We start from the raw sequence: 13,137 nt of genomic DNA on the forward strand, positions 1-13,137 counted from the left end.
TATTTGCATTTTAATGTTTTTTAATGACGAGAAAATTTTTAAGATATTCCACAGAGTTTTAAAAGTCAGTTTGGTACCATTTGCAATTATTAAGTAGTAAAGTACATAGTTGAGTACCCTCTACATAGCCCTGCAAAACTGTATTTAACTTCCCTAGTTGAATGATGCATCTTTCAGGACATAAGTTCTTTCATTAGGATTATCATTAGAACTCCTCGGCTTGAATGAAACCTGTTATTTATAAATCACCTTTCGATATGCTTTGGTCTTTTAAGAGGCAGTGTAGCACAGCAATTAAGAGCAACAGCTCTAGGGACTTCCCTGGTGGTCCAGTGGCTAAGACTTTGAGCTCCCAACGCAGGGAAACTCGGTTCAATCTCTGATTGAGGCACTATATCCCACATGCCACAACTAAGACCGGGCAAAGCCAAATAAATAGTTTTGTTTTTTTTTGAAAGAACCAAGGGCTGTAGGGCCAGACTACCTTTTTTAGGGGGGCGCTGTATCAGGTCTTAGCTGCGGCATGTGGGATCTAGTTCCCTGACCAGGGATTAAACCCAGGCCGCCTACATTGGGAGCTCAGAGTCTTAGCCACTGGACCATCAGGGAAGTCCCCAGACTACCTTTTATAAATCCTAGTTTTGCCATGTGTCCACTTGTATGACCTTAGGCAAATTAACTTTTTTGTACCTCCATTTTCTCAACTGTAAAGTGGAGGTAATAATAGCTCCTTATGTCATTGTTATAATGTTTGGATGATATATAAAAAATATTAGAGGAAAATCTGGCATAGGAGAAGCACTTAATATGTGTTGCTTGCTTCTGCTGCTGTTATTGCCATTGCATTTGGGGAAAATCAAGTAAAAAAAGAGTGTATACTCATCATCAACACCTCTGTTGTCACCCATACTTCCAAATCACTTGGTTTGAAAACTCTTACTGTAACATAATTCAAGAGCAGAATTATATTATTATGCCCAGCAATACTGGGGTTATGGCAAAATTTACTATGAAGATAGCCAAATGCCAGGTGACTTTTGTGGTCTGTGCAGGAAAAACTTTAGTAGCTTGATTTCCATTTGTGCTCACACAGATTTCCCCTATGAAACCTCCAGACTCGGTACCGCTATAATTAATAGACTTTCACAGAGTCTTTAACATCCATGCTTGCTACAGAGAGGTTGTTTGGAGCTCTGTTTCTTGTTGGTTTGGGGGAGTGGGGGGTTTTTTGTTTGTTTTGGTATGGTGGTCACCATTCTACTTCTGTAGTTGTTGCTCTGACAAACTGATGTGGTCTTGAATGTTCCCAATAGTGAGAAAGCACATCTATCACTCTCTTTCTTCTCAGATGATAATCTCCTTTCATACCTTTATAAAAGTGATGTTACAGGCAGTTCAGTCTTTGAGGCGTCCATCTTTTGTCCTATGGCCCATGAGGATAATCCTTTCTCCTCACATGAATGACACATGCAGGGTGTTGGATACATGCAGAATCCCATTGGTTGCTTTTTTTCCCTATTTCTTCACAGGAGGGAGAGGAAGTAAGACCAAGGGCTCCTGTTTACTTGTTTTGCTTTGCTTTGCTTATTTTTTCCTAAATCAGGTGTCCTGGTACTAAGGTGGGAACTGGGAAGGAGTAGTCTACAACAGGTGGTTACACTGTTTGTAAGAAAGTATCGTGGGGTAAAGTAACCTCACTGGAGTTGGTTATAATCAAGGAAATATTTTATATCTTAATTCAGTGTTTCCCAAGGTTTGTTCTATAGAAGACTTGTTTGGGAGATATTGATAGATATTTTTAAAAGTTTCTTGGACAACTAAATCACTGTATCCTCCTGGAAAGTAGAGAGATTCACATTAGTGTGTTAAAGATTGTGAGAAACGTCAGAGTATAGAAACCATTTAGATATAGAAGCTTTTATCTTAAGAAATTACATCTTGCTGCTGCTGCTGCTGCTAAGTCACTTCAGTTGTGTCCGACTCTGTGCAACCCCATAGATGGCAGCCCACCAGGCTCCCCCATCCCTGGGATTCTCCAGGCAAGAACACTGGAGTAAGTTGCCATTTCCTTCTCCAATGCATGAAAGTGAAAAGTGAAAGTGAAGTCGCTCAGTCGTGTCCGACTGTTAGCGACCCCATAGACTGCAGCCTACCAGGTTCCTCTGTCCATGGGATTTGCCAGGCAAGAGTACTGGAGTGGGGTGCCACTGCCTTCTTCGTAATTACGTCTTAACATAGTAGTTTTGGGTTTCCCTCATAGCTCAGCAGTAAAGGATCCACTAGCAATGCAGGAGACACATTTTCAATCCCTGGATCAGGAAGACCCCCTGGAGAAGGAAATGGCAACCCACTCCAGTATTCTTGCCTGAGAAATCCCATGGACAGAGGAGCCTGATAGGTTACAGTCCATGGGGTCCCAAAAGTGTTCAGCGACTAAACAACAAGAATATATGTAAATAAAAGTTAGAAAATATAATGAATACTCTTGGATCCTTCACCAAAGGACTGGGAAATTGCCAATAACATGGATCTGTCTGTATGTTGTGCTCTAGTTATATCCCTTATCTCCCTACAACCAGTAAACAGTATCCTAAATTTTGTGTTTAATTCCATTGCTTTGATGGGGAGAGTTATTTTTATCACTAATCCATGTATTTCTAAATATAGAATAAGCAAGTCTTGTTTAGTCTTGCTTATTTTTTAGCTTAATAAAGAAAATTGTATCATACTTTTTCACTGACCGTATGTCTAAGATTCATTCATTTTTCAGTACTGTGTACCATTCTACTGTGTAAATATACCACAGCTTGCTTCTCCATTCATCTGTCCATAGACATTTGAGTTATTGGGTTTTTGTTTTGCTTACTGTTGCAGAGTCGGACACAACTGAAGCGACTTAGCAGCAGCAGCAGCTATTACTGTTGGTTTAGTCACAGAACAGCAAGAAAAAAATATGAGCCAAGGGTATTGACAGATTGTTATGATTATACTATTTGGGAGGAAGATATTTATTGAGTAACTGCTTTATATAAGGTACTTTTGGGCTTCCCTGGTGGCTCAGAGGTTAAAGCGTCTGCCTGGAATGCTGGAGACCCGGGTTCAGCCCCTGGGTAGGGAAGATCCCCTGGAGAAGGAAATGGCAACCCACTCCAGTACTCTTGCCTGGAGAATCCCATGGAGGGAGGAGCCTGGTAGGCTTCAGTCCATGGGGTCGCAAAGAGTCGACAGGACTGAGCGACTTCACTTTCACTTTCACTTTTCCAAGACAGGGCCTAAAATACAAAGAAAATAAGATCCCTATCTTTAATGATCTTATAGTTCAGGTGGAGAACTCAAACAAACCTGTATTTCTCAAATTAGGATATGATTAGTACCCGAGTCACACAAAGGCACAGAATAAGCATGACACATCTTTTGGGATGTCTGTTTTCTTTAGAAGTCGGGGGGACTTCTAATTCCAGGAGTAGAATTAAATAATTTAACTGGTCAACTCCTATGAAAAATAAAAATATGTTTATGTTGAAATTTAAAAGGCCCTTTTATGAAAAATAACACAATTGTTATGTGTTTTAAAAGCAAAATATCAGCCCTCAAAGAAAGATGTAAGCTAGTAAACCAATTTGGACTATACCCTCAATACTAATACACTGATTCTCTTCTGTTGTTTAGGGGTTCTTAGGTACAGAAGTTTGAGAAGTGTTAATGTATGTAAGTTAAATAAAATGTGTCCAAAAAAGAAATAATTAATTCTGGCAGCGTAATCAGGAAATGCTTCGCCATGGAGATAGCATTTGAACTAGGCCTTGAAGAGTAAGTTGGATTTCCATAGGAAGAAGGAGCATTCAGGACTGAGAAAACAGCATAACTGAGGACAGTAGGTGGTGGGGAAAGGCACATTGCATTTGAGAAATAATGAGTTCTAAATGGGTAAAGTATACACCCAGTGAAGAGCAGTATGATCTCTCTGTATGAGATTCTTAATATTTTCAGACATAGATATCAAAGCCACCTTGTTCCCTTACTACTGATAAAATTGCTGCTGGATGTTTAGGAATAGTTTAGCACAATAGGTGACATTTAAGCTGAGGTCTTAACTTATTTTAAAAAATATAAATCTGATCCATGTATTCATTCAGCAAATACCTAATTCAGTGTCTGCTTTATATTGAGGATACACAGATCAAGAAGCTCTTATTCGAGGTGGTAAAAGTCTTTAGACGAGAACCCGCACAGCTCCCACACTGCCGCTGTCCTCCGCCCTCCGTCCCATCACAGTGGTGAGTGCTGCTGGCTGAGCCCAGCCCTCCCACTTGGGCACCAGATTCCATTCCCTCACTTCCTCTAGGGCTTCGCTCCAGACCTGCTTCTCTCTCAATCCTGAATGGGTTTTTCACACCCTATTGGATCATTCATAGAAGCACAGAAACATGCTAGGTTTTTCCCCCATCTTTAAAAACTCGGTTAACCTCCTGTCTCCTCCCGGGTTCTATGCTATTTCTCTGTTCTCTTTTATAGCAAAATTCTTCAAGAGTTGTTTTTTTCTCACGACCTCTGATTCCTCTCCTTATACATTCTCTTAAACGTGTATCTTCTTTTAAATCTTACCTCTTCTGTTAAGCCACTCCATTTAGCTTTTCATGCCTGTCATTCCCCGAAATCACTTTTGTTGTGGTTCCAGGGATTTCCATGTGGCTAAACTCAGAATCAACTTTTAGTACTCATTTTACTTGACATTTCAGCAGCATTTGACACTGTTGACCAGTTCCTTCACTTTGAAAGACTTTTACCACTTAGCTTCCAGAAACTACACTCTGCAGTCCTCTTACCTCACTCGCCATTCCTTCTCTGTCTCTTTTGTTCATTTTTCCTGTTTTTGAAGTCCCTGAAACTCTATTCTTGGACTCCCTCTCTTCTTGTGTACACCTCACTCCTTGCTAGTCTTATGGCTTTAAATTATATCCTCTAATGACTCCCAGATTTACATCTCTAGTCTGAGTTTCTCCAACCTCAGCACTGTTGGTATTTGAGGACAGATAATTCTTTGTTGAGGGGAACTGTCCTGTACATTATAGGATGTTCAGCAACATCCCTGGCCTTATACACCAGAGGCCAGCGGCACTCCCACAGTTATGGCCACCAAAAATGTGTCCAGACATTGCCAGATGTATTCTGAACATAAACTAAAACACCTCTCCGTTGAGAATCACTATTTTAAAAAATATTTATTTATTTGGTTGTACTGGGTCTTAGTTACAGCAAGAGGGCTCCTTAGCTGCCACATGTGGGATCTAGGTCCCTGACCAGGGATTGAACCTGGGCCCCCTGCATTGGGAACCCAGAGTCCTAGCCACTGAACCACCAGGGAAGTCCTGAGAATCACTATTTTTAATCTGAGCTTCTCTCCCAAACTCCAGATGTATATGTCCAACTGTCTACTTGATACTTCTACTTGAATGTCTAATAAACATCCATATTTAACAGTAATCAAACAAGGTTTCCAATATTTCTCCTTAAATATAATCTTCCCTCAGACTTATCCATTCTCCTAGTTGCTTAGGCCAAAAACCTTGTCTTCCTGGCTCCCTTGTTTCTCTCACCTACATGCTGATTTATCAAGTAAATCTTATGATCCTTCCCCTCAAAGCATGTCCAGAACCTGATACCCTCTCATCACAACTGCCTAATTTGTACCACCATCACTTCCCTGACCTTTAACCCCGTGTAGTCTGTTCTCAGTATAGCAGTAGAGCGAATCTATGAAAGTACATAATGTCACATCCCTGCACTAAACCCTCCAGTTGTTTCCCATCTTACTCAAAGTACAAATCACAATCTTTATTACCAGGCCTCACATGAGCTCATCTTCACTCTCCCCTCCATCCCCTTCCCTTAATCTCTCTAATCGCATCTCTTACTACCCAATACCTTATTCACCTCACTCCAGCTACACCTGCCTCCTTTCTGTTCCCTGAACATACCGGGCCTTGGAAGCCCACAGATATATCTTCCATTGCCTTACTCAAGTCTTGGCTCCAATGTCAGTTTCTCAGTGAGGTCTTCCTTGACCACTGGATTTAAAATCTCACAACACCATCATTACCTCCAACTCTCCTTCAAACCTGCTTTGTTTTTCTCCATAGCATTCTCTTTATCTAACATATTACAGAGAGGCAGTGTAGCATCATGGTTAAGAGAACAAACTCTTGTTCTCTTGAGTAAGAGAACAAGATTATCTGGGTTTGCATCCCAATTTGGTCGTGTTCAAGATATAAGACTTGATTCCTGTGCCTTAATTTCATTGTGAAGTAGGATGGTTTCTATCTCATTAGAATTGTACTTCACATGTAGTGAGTGATTTTTTACTGTTATTATTATTATATTTTACTTATCAATTTTGCTTATCTTTCTTCCTTCCCCAGTGGAATATGTATGCCATGAGCGCAGAATTTTTTCATTTCACTTATTGCTAAATTCACAGCTTTTAAAATGGTGCCTGGCACATAGGCACTTAATAAATATTTGTTGATCATATTGTTATCTCTGGAAAGACTGGGGAAAAGAAGAGTCAAAGAAGACAAGCTTTATGTATACTATTTAACACTTTTACAGAAAGAATATATTCATGTATTACTTGTACCCCAAAAAACTCACAGGCTTACGTGGAAAACAGATACAAAAACAAATAAATTCCTAGAGGCGTTGTACTGTGAGAGCAAGTTGGGTTTTAAAAGATGCATTGTTCCACTAGATAAAATGCAATAGGGATGGGACAGCTTTCTAGACAGAGGAATAGTATATGCAAAAGCAAAGAAACATGAAACATAGTAGTACCTCTAACAACTGTAATCAGTATTTTGAGCTATTGAAAGTTCCATCTTGTCCTTTTCTCTCCCCCATTCCGATAATCCAGCTAAGTATTTGGCTATAATTAGAAGCTTATTACTCCATTAAGGCAAATATCTTGGATTTTTTTCTCATTATTTTTCAGAATGTCTTTTTCTATTTTCTTGCTCCTTAGAAATTCCATTCATTTTTTTCCATTATACCACTCTTCAGATCTGATTCTAAATTCCTTTAATGTTTTTGTTGTAAGAAACTCACGTGTAATTTCCTTCTGTGGAGTATAGTTTTTTTTTTTTTAAAAAAGGAATAGATAGATATTGTTATAATATATAGCTTTATTTAGGAACACAGTTATTCTTTTCAATTATTTTAGTAATTAAAATTTAAAATTCTGTGTTAGTCTCTAGTCCCTTACCAAAGACTTTAAAGTAAAGAAACTTGTTTTTCAATGTGTGCTGCAAGATTTTTTGAGTTTGACTTTTAAAAATTAGGGCTTTTTTCTGCCCACCGTCCTTCTATCCATAGAGCCCAAAATGACAGCAAACCAAGACAAGCGATAGTGCTAATCCACTGGGTTAGCTCCTGGTACCATCTCTGTTTATACCATCTCTCATGTTACTTTGTGATTGTGTATCCCTCTGACTGAGAGTCCCTTAAAGTTTTAGAAGTCATAACAAGTGTTCATATATACACTTCATTCAGTGCCTGCCATATAACGATGCTCAGTAAATACTGTTACATTTAATTGAACTGAGCTGAATTGACTGGATTACAGTACCACAGGGGAAGGGGATTTTTGAGTTTGCTTAAGTAAGATGGATTTAAAACAAATCTGGGCAGAAAAATCATTCTGTTTTGTTGTTTTTAAACAGTCTAAATTTGGGGTACAGATACCAATATGTTCATCACCCATAATTTTTAAAGCATTCTGAAGTGACTCATCGAAGTCCCCAAATAGATACTTTTTAAAAAGCCACAATAGCCCTGGGGAACAAAATTAGGCCTAGCAGATATAAAGGGTGTTTTCTCTTTGCAGGCAAGAATGTGGGGTCTTGTTGATCCACAGAGCAGGATCTTTAAGTACAATTTCAGGAAGGTTTCTCCTTTCCTTTGCACATGTAGGACAGTCTCAAGTGAAGCAAAGATCACCTCATAGGTTTTGATAGGGTTTCCCAGCATATTTGTTTCATTCTTACCAAAAGTCACTAATCAAAGACTTCTTGTGTTATCTTTCAAAAAAAAAAAAATGCTGCCTCATTTCCTGACACTTATTTTCTGACCTCAAAGTGTCTACTGGCCAAAGAGCCAGGCTAGACAGAGGTACCATTATTAACAGAGGTGTTCAGTGGATGAATAGATGAGTTTAGCTTCTACTCCTTTCCCTCTATTTCACCATTTTCTTTTGCAAAGGAGCTTGGAATTTAAATTCTCTAAGCCTAGAATCTTCCAGGTCTAAAACTGCACAACTGTGGTAATAATAAGTTACCTGATCATTTCACCAACCCTCTGCCTGCTACTAGACCTGTATCCTGAGAATGAGTCCAGCATACTTCTAAGTACTGCCTCCCAAACTCCTGTACTACAGAGAAGGCTTTCTTGCCAATGGGTGGCTATTTTAATTACTTCATTTATTCAGTATTCCTTTACTGGGCCCCTACTAAGTGTCAGCCTCTGTGCTAAACCTTGAAGATCTAAGATGAATAAATCTTAGTCCCAACCTAAGTAACTCACAGTCTGTTTTGGCATCAATACTGTATGGAGTACCTAATTAATAATAATATGGTATTAAAACAGCTCTAAGACAGAGTGATAATGATGGAGGTGACTAGTTCAGCATGGAGGAGAGTTAGGGAAGCCTTCACAGAAAAGGTGGCCTTTAATCCTCAGCCTTAATGATACAAGGGATTTCATCAGACAAAGGAGGGGTAGTCAATCATTTAAGACTTAGGACATAATAAGAGCAAAAGCATAAAGGTGTGAAAGCTTAGGACACATTTAGGGAACAATGAATGGCTGGGCACAAAAGGCACATAGGCTGCACAGCTGGTGAGAGATGGAACCAGACAAGTGAGAGTATTGTGTGGATTCGAGAGCTGGATTTGAATCCCAGCTAAGCCACTTACTAGCTGTTGTGACCTTCTCAAGTCACTTAATCTCTCACTTTTTAAATGAGGATAATAGCATAAATACATATACTCTGTTTATATGTATACACACACATAGCTTAAACCAATTCTCAGAATAAAATAAATACAACTATTAGTTATTATTAGGCCGCATTATAAAGAGCCTTGAATTTTAATCTGTGTATGATTCTATAAGCAAAAGAAAGTTTTTAAAGCACAAGAAGAGAAAGTATACAATAGGATATAACTTGTATTTAGAAAATTGGTGCCACTTTGGATAGCAGATTGGATAAAGAATAGATGAGAGGCACAATTAAAGTTCTGTGGCAGTTTTAAGAGTATAAGTAAGAGGTACTGATGTAATATGGTTCTGAGATTGTACAGCCTTGTCCTTAAAAATTTTGGATTCCAGACTAGAAAATTCAAACTTGAAAAATCCTGCAAGTTTAAAACTAAAAACACAGTGAGAACTCTGGGGAAGTGCAAAAAGGCCCTCTCCCAGTCCAGACGTTTTCGTGCTCGACTGCGGCCTCTATTCTGCACCCAGATATCAGACCAGCGCTTCTTGTGTTCTACTCATGATATCCTTTCATCTACGTAGGTATTATAAGCAAGATACTCTGTTTGGGAGATGCCTTTTTTTTTTTCTTTCTTTTTCCCCTTTGAGTAACTCAAGTCTACTGCTCAGTTTCCTAGAGGAAGTTCTGGCTTCTGGACTGCACAGCCGAAGCAAGGAAAGCTCTCAGGTTACATCAAGGTCAGTAAGCAGAAGATGAAATGGTGATGGAGAGGTGAGCCGAATGGTGCAACTTCCCCTCTTGCATCGCTGCAGGCTTTCTCCACTGACCAGAGGGGTGTTGGAGAAGAGCGTTGGGTTTTGTGCTTGTTGTTATAACCCACATCCAGGTAGCCTGCTGATTCCTGAACTGTTGGCACAGACACCAAGACTCCCGGTGATGAGCTGAGAATAAGTCTGAGCCCATTCCAATCCACTTTTCTCATGGTTTCTTTATCAAATAAATAAGTGTATTCCTTAATTAGCAGATTGGGATCGACTTATATACACTACTATGTATAAAATAGATAACTAATGAGGACCTACTGTATACAGCTATAGCACGGGGAGCTCTCCTCCATTCTCTGTGGTGACCTAAATGGGAAAGAAACTAAAAACGAAGGGGTCTATGTGTACATATAGCTGATGGACTGCTGTACAGCAGAAACTAACACAGCATTGTAAAGCGACTATACTTCAATACAAATTAATTTTTTTTAAATAGCTCATGAACTCATACTTAATTTAGGCAAACTGAATAGTAAGAACAAAAGTATGTATATACAGATGTTTACAGTGTTTGGAATTGATTAACAAAGTTAAACCATTTGTATCAGTTCAAAAAAATGTATTCCTTGTATTTGATAGCACAATCACTTCAGTTTCTGATTAATTTTGTTGGGCTCTTATTTGAGTAAAGGATTACAGCTTAAAGGAGTTTTAAAAAGTAAAAATTAGATGCATATACTACAGACTCTCTCTCTCCTCTTGACCCCTTTTATTTTTCATTAATGTCATATTTCTGCACAAATCATTTCTGAAAACTCATATTTCTATAAGAACCATCCAAAAATTATTTGTCCCTAAATTGCAGTTTTCTGTGGTACTGAGAAACCATGTATGAAGACAATAAAAATCCATTTTATGAAAAGATACAAGTGATTTGTTTTTGTTTCTTTGGGGTTAATAACTATTTATGGGAATTTATGAGATGAGGCATGAGCTGGCTGTACACCAAACAGAGAGAAGGCATGACCTGTACCCAAAGGATAGGTAAAGTGTGTCAAAGCAAATAATATATTCTGGCGTCAATTTCACTTCTCTTGAAAGCAGTGGAAAATGATAATGTCATTAATACCAGGAAATTATGGTGTGCTCAAATCCTACCACAGTCCTTTCCTGGTGCTTGGCACAAAATTTTTAAACCTTCCTTTTATGTTGATAAACTTTCTGTAGCATCAGATAGCCTAGGCTCAAATCTGTGTCACAGTTATGTGACTTTGGGAATGTTATTAAGTCTCTTAGTGGCTCAGTTTCCTCATCTATTAATACAAAAAGTAATTAAATTCCTCCTTATAGGATTGTAAGGACTAAATAAGATGAGAGAATACATATAAGCACTTAGAACAATGTCTGATACATAGTAAACCACCCAGTGTAATTTGACTTATAGTATAAATAATATGGATTCTGTCTCTAAGTAGGGGATACCGAATCACTACACAAAATGACTGAATTTCTGTCATCCTCCCACTACATTAATCAGCAGTTGAAGAAGTAGGAGGGAAGAGCTTAAGGGTCACTGGACCCATCTCCCCCTTCCTCTCCTCTCAGCTCTGGGCCATTGTTTCACCATACACTCTTGAAGCCCCTAAGGCTTTTGTCCATATTACAGCTAAGGGCTAAGATCTAATAAGTTCTGTTCTCTTTTATTTTTAAATAATAAAGAAAAGTAAGGCAGCCTTACTTTTAAGGCTAGGGGAGACAAGTTTTAAATGCAGCATTTTACAAGTTACATAGTTTTTTCAAATAGAAACCTTTTTCCAAACAGGATTACCTGTGCTTGTCTTTGTCTTGGCAAGATAACTCTGGAATAAGAACACTTTTCTAATATCGTTCTCTTCATTATTCACCTGCTCCCATAGTGCCTGCTCCGCTAGCAACATTAAGAAGTCTAGGGGACACATGTGCACCCCTGGCTGAGTCATGTCGATGTATGGCAAAAACCACCACAATATTGTAATTACCCTCCAATTAAAATAAGTAGTAAAAAAAAAATTCTAAGGACTTCCCTGGCAGTCCAGTCAGTGGTTAAGCCTCTGTGCTTCCACTCCAGGGGGCCCTGGTCAGGGAACTAAGATCCCACACACATGCCTCAAGGTACAGCCAAAAAAAGGGAAAATTTTTAAAGTCTTAAGAAATGAGCCCTACCTTCAGGGTGTTTTATAAACCAGAAGATGGCATTTCTTCATTTATTAAGGATCAAAGATTCATATTTTTATTTAAGCTTTATAGAGCTGATAATATTATTACTGGCCCTTTCTTTTTGTCCCTTTAAAAACATCATTTAAAAAAAAATCTTTTGGCCACATCACATGGCATGTGGGATCTTAGTTCTGGGACCAGGAATCAAACCCATGCTTCCTGCATTGGAAGCTTGGAGACTTAACCACTGGACTGCTGGAGAAATCTCTAAAAACATTTTAATTAAGGTCTCATATGCTTTTAATGACCTCCCTTCTAGGAGATTGAAATGCCCTAGTCAAAACCTCTAAGTCCCATTCACTCTACAAAAGCCAAGATGCTTGTATTTAGCTAAACAACTGGCTAACAGTTTCTGGCTTGTGAATGTGCAGGCAGCAATTCACAATCCTTACCTCTAATGGCTCCCTTCTTCCTCTTTTAAGTGAAGTTACTTATAAAGTAGCCACTTTAAGAACAGAGCTACTTACAGTTGTGTCTCACCATGGCAATGCAGTTAGGGAAGTAACCCACCACCATAAGTACCCCCAGTATCTTATCTCCACCAAAGAAGGAAATTGGGGTATTTTGAGTTATTTTTGTGGTTTGTGTGTGTGGTAGTGTCAAGCTCACTGAAGAGACTGTGCTATGAAAATGAGAAAAAGAACTCATAAGTTCCTGCTCTGAGATGTCTTACTTAAAGATTGGTCTTTGGAAACAGTCCCAATTCATAGATCCCAATTCAGGTGCCACGACACGGTTCGCCTGGTGGAGAGAAGTAAAGCCTAAAGAACAGGCCAGGGGAGGAGCATGGCTTATGGAAAGGGATGAGTAACCGGACAAAAGCAGACAAGCGAAGGAGGGCAGGGCAGGACGATAACACAAGGGAGTGTAGCCGTACAGGTTAATGAAGAAAGAAAAGCCAGAAATTTATGTAACAGCTTCAGGAGCAAATAGACAGGGAAGGTTCTCCAGCCCACAAGCATCTGTTCTGGAATCTGAAAATTACTTTGGAGAGTTTGGATATTTTAGCAGTCCCCCTGCCTGATGTTCCACAAAGCTCCAGCTCCTTGCCGATACAGCACAGCAGACTCTAGTAACTTGCATGCAGGATGTACTCAAGTATTTGCTGACTAAAGGAAGATGAGGCAA

The 13,137-nt window shown here is 39.1% G+C and overlaps 1 protein-coding gene across 1 annotated transcript in view; it reads left to right on the forward strand.

The window, feature by feature from the left end:
- Positions 1 to 10,677, forward strand: part of VPS45 (vacuolar protein sorting 45 homolog) — a 71,514-nt gene extending 60,837 nt beyond the window's left edge. The window contains exon 15 of the mRNA XM_004002438.5: positions 9,658 to 10,677. Within this exon, the coding sequence (XP_004002487.1) occupies positions 9,658 to 9,745 (88 nt within the window). The 3' untranslated portion in view covers positions 9,746 to 10,677. The remainder of the gene's footprint in view (positions 1 to 9,657) is intronic.
- The last annotated feature ends 2,460 nt before the right edge of the window (positions 10,678 to 13,137 follow it).

The sequence above is a fragment of the Ovis aries genome, chromosome 1 (genome assembly GCF_016772045.2).
Source record: "Ovis aries strain OAR_USU_Benz2616 breed Rambouillet chromosome 1, ARS-UI_Ramb_v3.0, whole genome shotgun sequence".
NCBI lineage: Eukaryota > Metazoa > Chordata > Mammalia > Artiodactyla > Bovidae > Ovis > Ovis aries.